The following is a 12,054-nucleotide window of genomic DNA, read 5'->3' as shown; positions in this document are numbered from 1 at the left end:
GCTGACATATCCTGACCCAGGAAACTTTGCTCCCAGGAGTCTCTCTAGGCTTAACAGACCCCACCAGGAAGGGACTCTGCAATAGGGCATCTGATCTGTGCTTCCCCACTGTGAAGCAGTGCTTCCCACTGCTGGGTTAGGAGGAAAACAGCCACTCAGAATTTAATAAGCAGTGCTGGACCTCAACATTAAACAGATTCCAGCACATTATCATAGTAGGCTTCACAGAAACTATGTAAGTAAAATCCTGTATAAGGGGAGTGATGGACAGCAGAGAAATGAGCTCTAGAGACAGTCTGCCAGAGACAGGAGATGCTGAGGTGAGTAAGGGATTTCAGAAAGGACCCCAAGGAGGTGATCTGCACTGACCTTAGAGGCATAACATACAGTCTGTACCTCACTGGCCAAGCCAATCCTGCTGAACTCCAGAACACTTAGCTTGCCTCACTATAGTTACACTCAGTTTTCTGTATTACTCTATCCTTGTTCCAGAGCAGAGGAGAACACTGCCATGGGATTACGGAGTAAATGCTGAGGATTTTAGTGGGGCCAGGGATTATTCCTGTGCCATAACTAGGTGATAAACTAGCTTAACAGGTCTCCTTTACAGAGTCTTCAGAAGAGTCAGTGTAAGGATCAAAAACCCATAAGCAGAGTAATCAGCCTCTGTAAACAGTCAGAGTAATCAGTCACTGTTACCTGGAGCACACACTTAGGTCCAGCAATCTGTCTTGCAGCACATTAAACTCTGTTAAGTAACTGTAGCACCACCCTGATAAGGAGGTGCTCAGAGCCAAACAGCCATCACAGCATTGCAAAAAGCTTCCCCCCCTCCCTCGTTTCAGAGGGGAAACTTAAGGTTAAAATAGCATTGTTACCATGCTTGTATGAGAATTGAGACAGCCAGAACACTTTACTGATTTCCAAATCAGGCAACTAAGACTGCCATGCAACTTACATGGACAGTGAAATGCTCAAAAGCTTTAGCAAGCCCACTGCCATGTGGGCACAGCACAAAACAGAATGTATTTGCTTGTTACCTCTGCAGAACTGAGCAGGGCACAGATTACTCCTTCACCACAGAGAATGAGCACGCTGATGGAGCTCACAGCTCCACCCAGCCCGGGAAGCAGGAGGACAGACCTCTGAGTCAGACTCAACTCTCAGATGTGGCACTGAAGCACATAAACCACAGACATCAGCTTCATTAAAACATTGCCCTGTTCCAGTTTGCAGAGTTTGAGTCCTAAGAGACCTAAGCTCTGATTTAAAAGGAACACCTGCTTAACCAAGATTAGTCATCGCTACAACCCAGCTTCTCCCTGTTTTTCTAAGAGCAACAGACAGTTTCTATCTGGGAAGGGGGGCAACACAACCCACTGGCTTCCCAAGTGACTGATATGAAAGCCTTTGACCTGAAGCAATATAGAGTTACAGCACATCCGATTCTAATCATTCACTGACAGCCACATCAACAGCTGCACGTGCTTTCCCACCTGGCACAGCAAGCAGTGTCCTTCCCACGACAGCAGGCAGAGGCCTCTCTCCCTCCCTTCACTGTGGCAGGCAACAATCCCTGCACATTCCACACAGCCCCTCAATGCAGGGAACAACACCTCCAAGCACGATAAACCACGACAGCATTGAGACTTGGGTATGGGCTGTTCTCAGCACTGAGATGAAAGCAAATTTGGAGGGGTGGGGAGGGGTGTTCTCCCCTCACTCAGACTCGCTTAGGTTTTATGCTTTGTCTGCAGTCTGGCAAGTCCAGGTCATCCTCCTAAAGCAGGGCTGGGTGCCTATGTCCACCTCCCAAAGCCAACTGAAAGCCAGGTGGCAGATGGATACATAAGCAGCAGATGGAGATGCAACATCCAACCATGACAGCAAGCCAGCCAGTGCTCCTCTGCCCAAGCTCAAGGCTCACCTGCAGTGTGCTGAATGCCTTGAAGAGAGCAGGAACGGGCGAACAGCGACGAGCATCCACAAGAACAGTCAGACCCAAAGCCTGACATTCTGGTCTGCAAGGACAAAGATAAAAAGGTCACCTTTGTCACCAATGAAAATTAACAAGATTATAGAAACAGAACAGAAATAGTCATGGCAGGGTGAAAAAAACAGTACATTGTGGCTTTATAGCACCTTTGTCACCAATGAAAATTAACAAGATTATAGAAACAGAACCTGTAGTCATGGCAGGGTGAAAAAACCAGTACATTGTGGCTTTATAATAACAGGAACTAATTGGCCACCTTCTCCTAACAAAATATATACAAAGAAACCACCAAATAATTGCTCTGTTTTTACCTTTGCCATATGATTCTATGACTTCCACCCAATTTCCCATTTCTCCTATTCCTAGAATATGCATCACTGATGGCAAAGGTGCTGATGCCCACTGGATAATCCACACAGGAAAACCAATTCTTCCTAATTGTGTTCAGAAACAAGCTTGGTTTCAGCTTCACTGTTTCAGGAGAGCAGCCAGTCTGGAGCAGACCCAATGCCTACCTCATCCAGAATCAGATTTGAAGGGAAAAGCATAAGAAACAAAGCATGAGTTTCACATGGATTAAGCCTGCTCCCCTTATTAATGGTTTAAAGGCCTCAAAAAAATCACTATCAGAGTTGCTTTACCTCTTCTTATTTAATCATCTAGAAGGGAAACATAGTGATGAGCTGGGGAAAAAAATGTCTGTCATAGTGAAAGGAAGACAAGCTCCAGCAAACTCCAGCCACAATTTTCAGTCACACATCAAGGCAGCCTCTCAACCCTTGCAGATCCTCCCTCCCTCTCAGCTTGGAGGCCTGGCCCTAAAATACCATGTCACAACACTAGCACAGAGTTGCTGCATGACTGCCCCATGACAGCTCCCAAATCCCATTTTCTGAACTAATGAAGGATAGCAAGAATGGCTTAGATTCATGGCAACACATGAAAACATTCACTACATACCCAATTATATCACACCATGTGCACATGGCATATACAGAATAGGCAAAGTGCTTGCTGAACACAAGCCTGCTCACCCTAGCAGGAGATTCCCACCTGTGTAATTTCAGAACTGTCTGGACCAAGTTCCTAGGCCAATAAAGTCAACCTCCTTCCATTCCTGCCTCAATTCCCACCTCCAGGAAAGGCAAAGCAGACAGGGCAGCAGCTGTCTGCCCTGTCAGCCCAAGAGCATCACAAACCTTGGGATGCTGTGCAAGTACAGAAGAAGGCGTACAAGCTCAGTGGTATTGCAGTGGGGGTTTAACCAGACTGTGTTCCTCGTCGTTATTATGGCCACTGCACGTCCCCATTTGTCTCTTGTACCTGTAAAAAGAGAGGGGGATGGAAATCACACAAGTCATTCAACAGAGCCTGGTTCCAGGTCTGTATGCATCATATTCTCCCACTAAGACCCCATCACATTCCTGGAAATCCTCCACAGGACTCAATATAGTGTATGCTGCGGATGGTAGGAGGCTATAAACACACTTCCAAAGTACCCAAATGCTGCTCGAGAGTGAAGCACATGAGCTCAGCTTGTCTCTCTCATGATAGTGTTAAATTTGTACTGCAGTCTTCCACCCAAACACATTCTTCATAAATATGGCTGAAGCTGCCTAACAATAATCTTGAGAAAAGCAGAAATCTCATAAATTCAGGATACAGAATCTCTCACTTTCACATTGCTGTCAGATGAGAGAATGCAGACAGGTCTGCAGAACATGCACTATGTTAGGAGACTGGGTACATGCTGCAGGCTGAGCCCAAAATGTAACCAGTCAGCTCCTGCAAGCAAAGCCCTGGAGCAGGAGCCCAGAGCTCCTCCTCAGAGGCTGCAGAGAGGACAGTCCAGGAGCACACTCCTGCCTGCCTACAGCTCTGACAAAGGGCAGAGGCAGTGCTAGGCTTTCATTAGGTGCAGAGCTTGCTCAGTGCCCAGGGAATAGATAAAGCACAGTATGGGCAACCCAGCTGAGTTGTGATACACTCAAGAAGGAGAAATCCCCCTGCTTCAGCTAGCCAGGAAAGACAATGCTTCTCTGCCACCCATTTTCCAAAAGTCCAAAGTCACAGCTTGTCACAGGAGGAGGACCTAACAGTGCCAGCTTTGGGATTATGTCCAGCCTCCTCTCTAGGTGGTAAAGAGCAGGTGGATGAAGCACTGTGGAAAGCCAGAACTGCTTCTGAGACTCAAAATCAGGCAGTACCTGCAGTGAGCCTGCTCAATCAGCTGGGAAAGTAAGTGATTTGGGGAACAGGAGGGACAACATCTCTTTTGTGTGAAAAGTAATTCACAAGAACAGGAGCCATTTCCTGTCATACAAACAGCATAAGGAGGATGGAGGGTGGGCAGAAATCCCAAGCACAAGACAAAACCAGACTTAGAGAAATCTGTTTCTTTGTCTCCTTAACTCTGTCACCACCAGGGGAGATACTGTCCTGGACCACCTCTCTCCTCCATCCCAGGGACAAGCATGCCAGTTGTCAGGTAAAGCACACACAGATGGACAGCCACAAGCATGGAGAGCTGCCCTGGTGTGATCTCAATCTGCCACTTGGACATGACTTGAGTAAGGGCCACAGACACAGATGGACACCATTTTGAAGCAGGGCTTTCTACCTCCCAGGGACCAAAACTGTGACACAGGCTTTCTCCTGCTAACAAAAATCTTTCATCACCAGTGTGATTTGGAAGGACTTCTATTACTCTTGAAATACTGTAGTCTGGATGCTGCATAATAAAAGAGATGGAAAGAAATTAGAAAAAGCTCATTAATATAATTTGTTTCATAAGCTAAGGGGACCATCACAAAATAAAATAAAAAACCAAAGCCCTCAATTACTGTAAAAATGGCTCAATAAAAGCTTTTTAATTCTGAAGCAACATCTTCTGTCCATCAAGCAGGTTGGGCACCACCAGAATTTGATTAAACCTTGAACTTCCACCTAGTAGTCTGAGAATTGCCTGACCAGGTCAAAAAAGCAACCAGAGCCACCAGGGCTAGGTCTTCAACAGTGGCATAATCCAAAACTGAAACTACCCTGAAAGTTTCAGCTAACTACATCAGCTACTAGTTTATTATTTATTCACCATTCATAATAAAAGTTATTATTTCTAATGTAATTACTGCATCATTATCACTGACTAACATGAAGCATTTAACTGAGTGGTGAGTACATTCCTTCAGGTGTGAGGACTGCCCACTAACACCCCAAAGAGGCAAAGAGGTCAGTCAAATCTGATAGTGCTTTTACAGGAAATGTAATTCCTTCCTTAGAGAAAAACTTGCTTGGAAGCAGTATCAAATCCAGTCCTTGCTTTTTGTGGGCATTTGAAGGGCATTTGATATCACTCCATCACATATTCAAATGCTTTTGTCTCATTTAACAGTGGTACATTATGACAGGAATCTGTGACAAAGGGAGTGTTAGGTAACGTGGTCCAGCTCCTGCAACAGCATGGACTGAGAGCTTCTCTGAAAGACCCTCTCTAATCCTGTAACTTTTTGGGTGTTATATACAGCATAAAAATGTCCAAACTGATCAGCAGACCAGAAGATTAAAAATCCTCCTCTGGAATTTGTTGTAACCATTCATCTCCCAATGCAAAGTTACATGTATGAATGTACCCATTACTCTGCTCTGCCCTTGGTTTTCCATTTCACCTTCCTCCAGAAAGTGGTAAAGTTTTAACTCCCTTCTTCCTTCCTGGCACAAAGGTGATTTCACTTCTTTCTCAATCATCCTATGAGATAAACAACCTTCCAGTCTCTTGTTGTAAGACACCCAGTTTAGTTACAAGAAAGGGCTGTAACCCTTCTCTGCACCACCTCTAATATTTACCATTTCCTTTACAGCCCAAACTATTTCAGAGGCATCACCAACAAGTACACAGAGGTAAACAATCAGTCTCTCAATCTATCTAGTTGTCTCCTCCCCTCTACACAACTGAGGTTAAAATGGGTCTTGCAGACCCAGCACCACCTGGGAGATGCTTGTGCTGCCTTTCTGCTCTCCCTCCCTACTCCTCCACACTGCACAGTCTGCCTGACCTCTTCTCTGAGCTTGGGCTCTCTGCCCAGTTTTCAACTCGTACGTGGCCCCTGAGCTGATCAAATGCAGCTCCTCCTGCCCCACAGCGAACAACCCTGTCGCTGGCTCTGAAAGGACAAGCCCACAGGGGCTCCTTACACAGAGCTGCCAAATGCTGCTTCTCACTAGAGAGGTAGATCTGACTTCCTCTGCTTTACTTCATGTTTGGTTAAACACAAAGACGTCTTGTGTGGGCCCTGCACACCCTGGCTGCTCTGTCCAACAGCCTCAGCTTTGTTCACCCCTCTGCCAGTATTCATCCCATGCAGAAATTTCATCTGCAGTTATTTGATATTCACTGCTCTATCAGATGCAAACACTGAATAACATTTGACCTACAACCCGATTCTAGCAGAAAAATTCTGGTAAGTTCTCCCTTGATAGCTGGTTTTGTCATCTGCTATTTAGCTACACTCTTGTTCACCCTACACATTGCTCATCCACTTCACTGGGATATTCCTTTCAACACCATGTGTCATGAAATCAAATATTTTCTAAAAATCTGTTGTATCTACGTGGCTACATTTAAACAACTAAACTTCTAATTACCAAGAATAAAACTGGTTTTCAAGAGTCCTGTCAAAGAGCATCTTCTACATTCCTATCCTTTAATTACCTAGCAAGTGAATCAAGTTCCTATTCTTCTGACCAGGTCTGATGTCAGGCCCACCAGCCCATCATTAGCTGCACCCTCAACTCTGCTCTTTTTGAACTCCTGGTATGAGCCCACAGATTTGGCATTTCTGACTCATACACGCTTGGTTAACATTTTGAGACTCCTGAGAGCAAATTAACATTAATGGGAGGGAAGTTCTACTTCCTGTCCTGCCCATTCGGAAACTTCAGAGGATTCAAGAAGTGGAACTTCTGAAGAGGTTTGGGGTGAAAGAAATAGAATTGGCACCAGTCTCCAGTGCTGCAGAAGGAGGCTCACCTCCCTTGCCCTCCTACAAACCACATTTCCAAGACACATTCTGGCTCAGCTACTCACCAGGCAGGCAGGCAACTCCACTCCTGAGCACTTCTGGGTTCACATCCTTGACTATGGTAGGTGCAAACTGACCACCCCAGGCAGCTCCAGAAGTTGGGGATGTTGGGGGAGTAACAGGAGGTGAAGTTTCCTCCAGGGCACTGCTTTCACTTACTGGTTTCAACACACCTGTGCCAGTTGTCTCTTTTCTCGTCTCTGTCTCTTCTGACATCACCCCTGTAAGACAAGCAACAAACAGAAGCTTGAGCAGAGTTCCACCCAAAAGATCCCAGGTAAGTACCAGACTGGGGAGGGGTGTGCTCCCAGCTCCAGCACTCTGCAGCTCCTCCAGCCCTTTAGCCAGCAGCATGCATGTTCCAAAACTGGTTAGAACATTAATACTACTGTAATTCTAAAAAAAGAAACCAATTTATTGTGAAGTTTGCAAAGTATAAAAGCTCAATTCAGATGAGGATTACTGTAGTCCAAGTCCTTTTTAAAGGTAACATGTCAAGCAGTACATGTCTGCTCACAGCCTGGAAGTCTGGCACACTGCAAGTCCCTGGCTGAGCTCCAGCAGCCTGAGCATGCTGAAGTGATAAACCAGCTTCTGACAGGGAGGGCTACTCCATCAGGACAGAATTACTCCCCCAACACCACTTTCAGATTAGTTCCTGAAAATATGAAGTCAACTGGAGGCTGACAAATCAGTTGGAAATTAACCAGAGACCTTGTTCTCCTTATCCAGCCTTTTTTAATTAACATTTAATGTGAAAGTCAGAAACACATTTAAAAACACTGAAGAATAGGATGATTACAGCAATCAGCTCCTGCTCAAGACCTGCAGAAAATGTTTCCTTTGTCTGACACCTCAGCTCTAAAGTACTAGTTATCAGAACCAGTTAATTCTAAAATTAAATATGTTGGCTACTACACGGAAACTAAGGCTAGTTCTATCAAGTTTCAGTTTTCATGTAAAATTATCTGGAAAGAAGAAAAAAAGTATTTACCCACTGTGCAAGAAGTATTATTCCCCATTTCCCAACATCACAAGAATGAGAAGCCAACAGTACATCTTCAGTAATAGATCTTTAGTATCCTAAGTACACAACTAGGCTATCCCTATGTTTGCAGAAAGCTATACTAAATAAAAGGATATACTTCACTACTAAACCTGATACTTCAGTATCTACCAACAAAAATATCAACCCTTCTTCAGGAAAATAAGAGCGGAATATTTATTTGCTTGCTCTCAAGTCAGACATTTTAATTGCTATTTAAAATTTACTTCAACCATCCTACCTTCCTGCTGCTTCAACAATGCTGACACTTGACTCAGTTTATTTACTAACAGATTCCAATACTTCATTAAAGAGCAGGACCAGGAACAAAGCAGTCCTTGAAGTGGCTTTCAATACAAGTTTTAGCAGTGAAGGAGATTTACAGGTTGAGGCTTAGCCTGAACTGCTTTCAAAATTGCTAAAATGGGTGAGAGAAATGCCCTGAGCAGTATGGCTCACTGCAACAAATCATGCAGCAGTGGGGGAAAATTGGAGGAGCTCCCAGACTCTGCACCATCATGGGCATGATAGAATAGCTGCTCATTCCTCTTTGGTAACACCACTGGTTGAGGAGCATCCCTGGGATCCAGCCTGGCATCTGCTGCATTTGGCCATATAAGCTGCTTCAGGGCTTCAGGGCTCTGCCCAGCTCTGGCCTGTACCAGAGCCCCACTCTGTTCCCAGGGCTACCTCAGCCTCCACTTCCCAGTGGTGCAAGAGCTCATCCCCTTCACACAACACTGCTCCATCTTCCTGAGCAGCACTTCAGAGGGGCACTGATCTCCTGCAGAAAGGATATCTTGAACATCACAGAGTCATGGAAGTTGTGCCCAAAGGTTTCACATTAAGAGCTGGTAGACTTTCTAGGAGAACAGGGAATCACCTTATCAATGAGCTGTATGGACTGGCAATAAGAACTACACAGTTTGTAGTAAAGGGGTCTGCATTAAATGATCAAAGCCTGCAAAGAGGACCAAAATGTGAGATTTAAAGAGGACAAAAAAATGGAATATAACTGTGTTCCACATAGGTTACACACCAGGGCAAGAGAAATACATAAATGTATGTGACAGTCCAGCCTTGGGTATCTCTTAGGAATGAGGCAGCAGCTCCCAAAAGATAGGAGAGAAACATTTTTCTCAGCCCACCACACACAGTCATGCTACTGGGGCTTTTCAGCCCTGGGGAAACTTCACTAAAGCTGTGCAGCCTCCAGACTATGCACATCTTGCCCAAACAAAACCCTTGCCCGAGTTTCTGAAGGCCAGCTCGGATCTGCAGATGCCAGCTCTCCCAAGCAGGCCCAAGCACACTGTTTGTCATGTGCAATCTGGGGCGGAGGCACCCGCTAAAGCGGAAATTGTAGAATGCGGAGGATTACATCTAAAAGCAAATTGAGAACAGGGACATCTGAATTTGCCGTGTTTGCAGGTTGCACCTTTCCCCGAGGTTAAGGAAGCGGTAGAGGAGGATTTGCTTGCGTGCATTTCAAAGAGACATTAGCATTTTCCCTGCAAGCTGCCCCAGCACCAGTATCACCTATGCTAACACCAGGCAGTAACCGGGACCAGGAACAGAACGCCCTAACAGGTGCTGCTGAATATGCCCCAGCGTGGCTTTTCAGCCTATTTCTTGAATATCAAGATATTCCCCACCCACAAAATAGAGGAATTCTTTCCTGAGCTGCAAAGTTTCAAAATCCACTTTCATTTAGATGTCGGTCATTAGGAAAAAAAACAGCACTCACATTATCTGTGAATCGAACCAGTGTAAATTCTAAGCCATCAACTCAAAACAGCTCACATTTGACTTTAGACTTTTTTCTATTTATATCTAAGTCTTTCTAAGTTAGACTCTATTTGTGCACAAAATAAGCTCACTGAGAATGGAAGTAAAGGAGAGAGTTAAGGGACAAGGAAAAACCTGCAGACACAGCAAACTCAGATGCCCCAGTTCTGAACATGTATTTTGACATAATCGACAATATCTGCTGCAACAAGCAAGCTTCTCCACCTCACACAGAGCAAATTGTGCCTCTGCCCACTGCTGCTGAGGTGTGAATTTCAGATCTGAATTGACCCAGTAAAGCTCAAGCTTTGTTGTTATTTATAGTTTAGGCAAGATACCCACAGTTTCCAATCATAGCAGCAAAATGACCTCAACAAGACACAGAGAATTTAACCTACAGAACCACCTTGCTGGAAAAGTAAAGTCCATTTGTAGGACATTTGTTTTGCTTTGTAATTTTATCTCTGAATTATCTTGTAAGTACATCTCTGAGGGTTTAATGGGGCTAGATAAGGAGATGGCTTGTTTGGATCTCAAAGCAATCAAATGTAATTGAATGGATTAAGCTTTTTATAGTGCCAGCTATAGTGTTTAATAACTACTGTCAGCATTAACAGATACTTGAGCTGCCCTTTACCATAAAAAATTTATTTGGATAGTTTGGGTGGTTTTCCTGGCATTTAGGTTGTTTCTTTTGCTCTACAAACACTGAGATAACAAGGTTTACATTTTTCTTAAACTGCAATGGCCAAGTTTAACATCGGCAGACTTGAGCCACAAATATCACTTATTTCAGCCAAATCCCCAAAATCACTTGTATTGTCTTTCATCAAAAACAAACTCTGTGTGTACCCCAGAGGGGTCCATCACTGCTGAAATCTCCAGCAGCGGCCAAGATTTATTCTTTGGACCAGTGAGAACATCACACTTGTCTCATAACGAGCTGGACCTGGTTAATTTTAAAAGAGAAGAGATGAGAACACTGAATAAGCAGCCACAGCACTCATGAGCAAAGTGTCCACCCAGCACTAACCACAGACTAGGTGTTCCAAGGCCTGGTCCTGAGCAAGCATGAAGTCAGGCCAGGTTCAGGTTGGCCAGGGGAATGGATACCCACAGCATGGCTATTTCCTGGCATATATCCACCAAGACTCACAGGTAGGCAGAAGGCAGCATTTTTTTTTTCTGCTCTTGGTGACAGATGCTCAGAGAGACGTGCGCTGCAGAAAACAGAAACTTTTGAGCTGACCCCTCCGTTTCACAGAAGAGAAATGCTTGTCACTTCAAAAGTATCAGAAAATGCCTGGTAACCCTGGGCTTGCCTAACTATAGAATTAAATTAGTTTGATACAAATGTTAATGAAATTTTATTTTAATCAGTGGACACTAATTTAGCTCCATTAGAAGGTCACTAAGACATCAGGTAAAATGTGACTTTTGGGCACTTGAGAAGCAGCTGTGTGTGCAGTCAAACAGAATCATGCTGCAGCTCTTGGCCACATAATCTGGGACCAGGGCAAGCATTACAGTGGCAGCACATCCCAAGACAACCAGCTCTGGATCTGTTGCCCCAGAGGGTCAAATGTGCTCTAGCAACATGGGTCTGTACGCCAACCCTTTCAAGAGTCCTCACTCCAACATTTCAAGCTGGGTAATTTTCCTAGCCAGGGGTCTCAGGGAATGAGAGCTGCTGAACTGGAATGGCATGTTCCACCCGCCCCCGCCACACACCCGTTCCCCTGTGTGATCTGCATATCGAGCTGCGGCTTTCCAGACTCAGCAGAGCTGGGCAAAGCCCACACCGGGCCCATGCGGTTACACACCGCCTGCCTACAGTCTGGTGCAAAAGGCAGACACCTGGATTGCCCTCTCAATTCCTCCTGAAGCAGCACTGCTCCAGCTCAGGAACCCAAGCAAGGAATGTGGGCAATACCTGCTTGAACATTCCTTCTGAGTTGAAGTTAGATGCTTAATTTCTGTGCTCTCCCACTCAAGTTAAACAGCTCCTACTTGAAACACAATCGAGCTGAAGAAAGCATGCCGGAGGGGAAGGCAGGGAAGAGGGGGGAATCCCTCAGCTCTGCAGTTTGCTGCCTGAATCAGTTATCAGCACATACATTTGTTGATCTTCAGGTCACGTTACACAG

The 12,054-nt window shown here is 45.0% G+C and overlaps 1 protein-coding gene across 4 annotated transcripts in view; it reads right to left on the bottom strand.

The window, feature by feature from the left end:
- Positions 1–12,054, bottom strand: part of PLEKHG4 (pleckstrin homology and RhoGEF domain containing G4) — an 86,102-nt gene that overhangs the window by 51,176 nt on the left and 22,872 nt on the right. For all 4 annotated transcript variants that reach the window (XR_005952375.1, XM_041400520.1, XM_041400521.1 and 1 more), the window contains exons 4-6: positions 7,080–7,295; positions 3,196–3,319; positions 1,928–2,021 (exon numbers count right to left, since the gene is read on the bottom strand). Coding sequence is in view for 3 of the 4 variants with exons in the window: in XM_041400520.1 (XP_041256454.1) it covers positions 1,928–2,021; positions 3,196–3,319; positions 7,080–7,295 (434 nt within the window). In the remaining variant the exon portion in view is untranslated. The remainder of the gene's footprint in view (positions 1–1,927; positions 2,022–3,195; positions 3,320–7,079; positions 7,296–12,054) is intronic.

The sequence above is a fragment of the Onychostruthus taczanowskii genome, unplaced genomic scaffold, assembly GCF_017590055.1.
Source record: "Onychostruthus taczanowskii isolate IOZ18803 unplaced genomic scaffold, ASM1759005v1 scaffold18, whole genome shotgun sequence".
Taxonomy (NCBI): domain Eukaryota; kingdom Metazoa; phylum Chordata; class Aves; order Passeriformes; family Passeridae; genus Onychostruthus; species Onychostruthus taczanowskii.
This window is presented reverse-complemented; position numbering and strand designations above follow the sequence as displayed.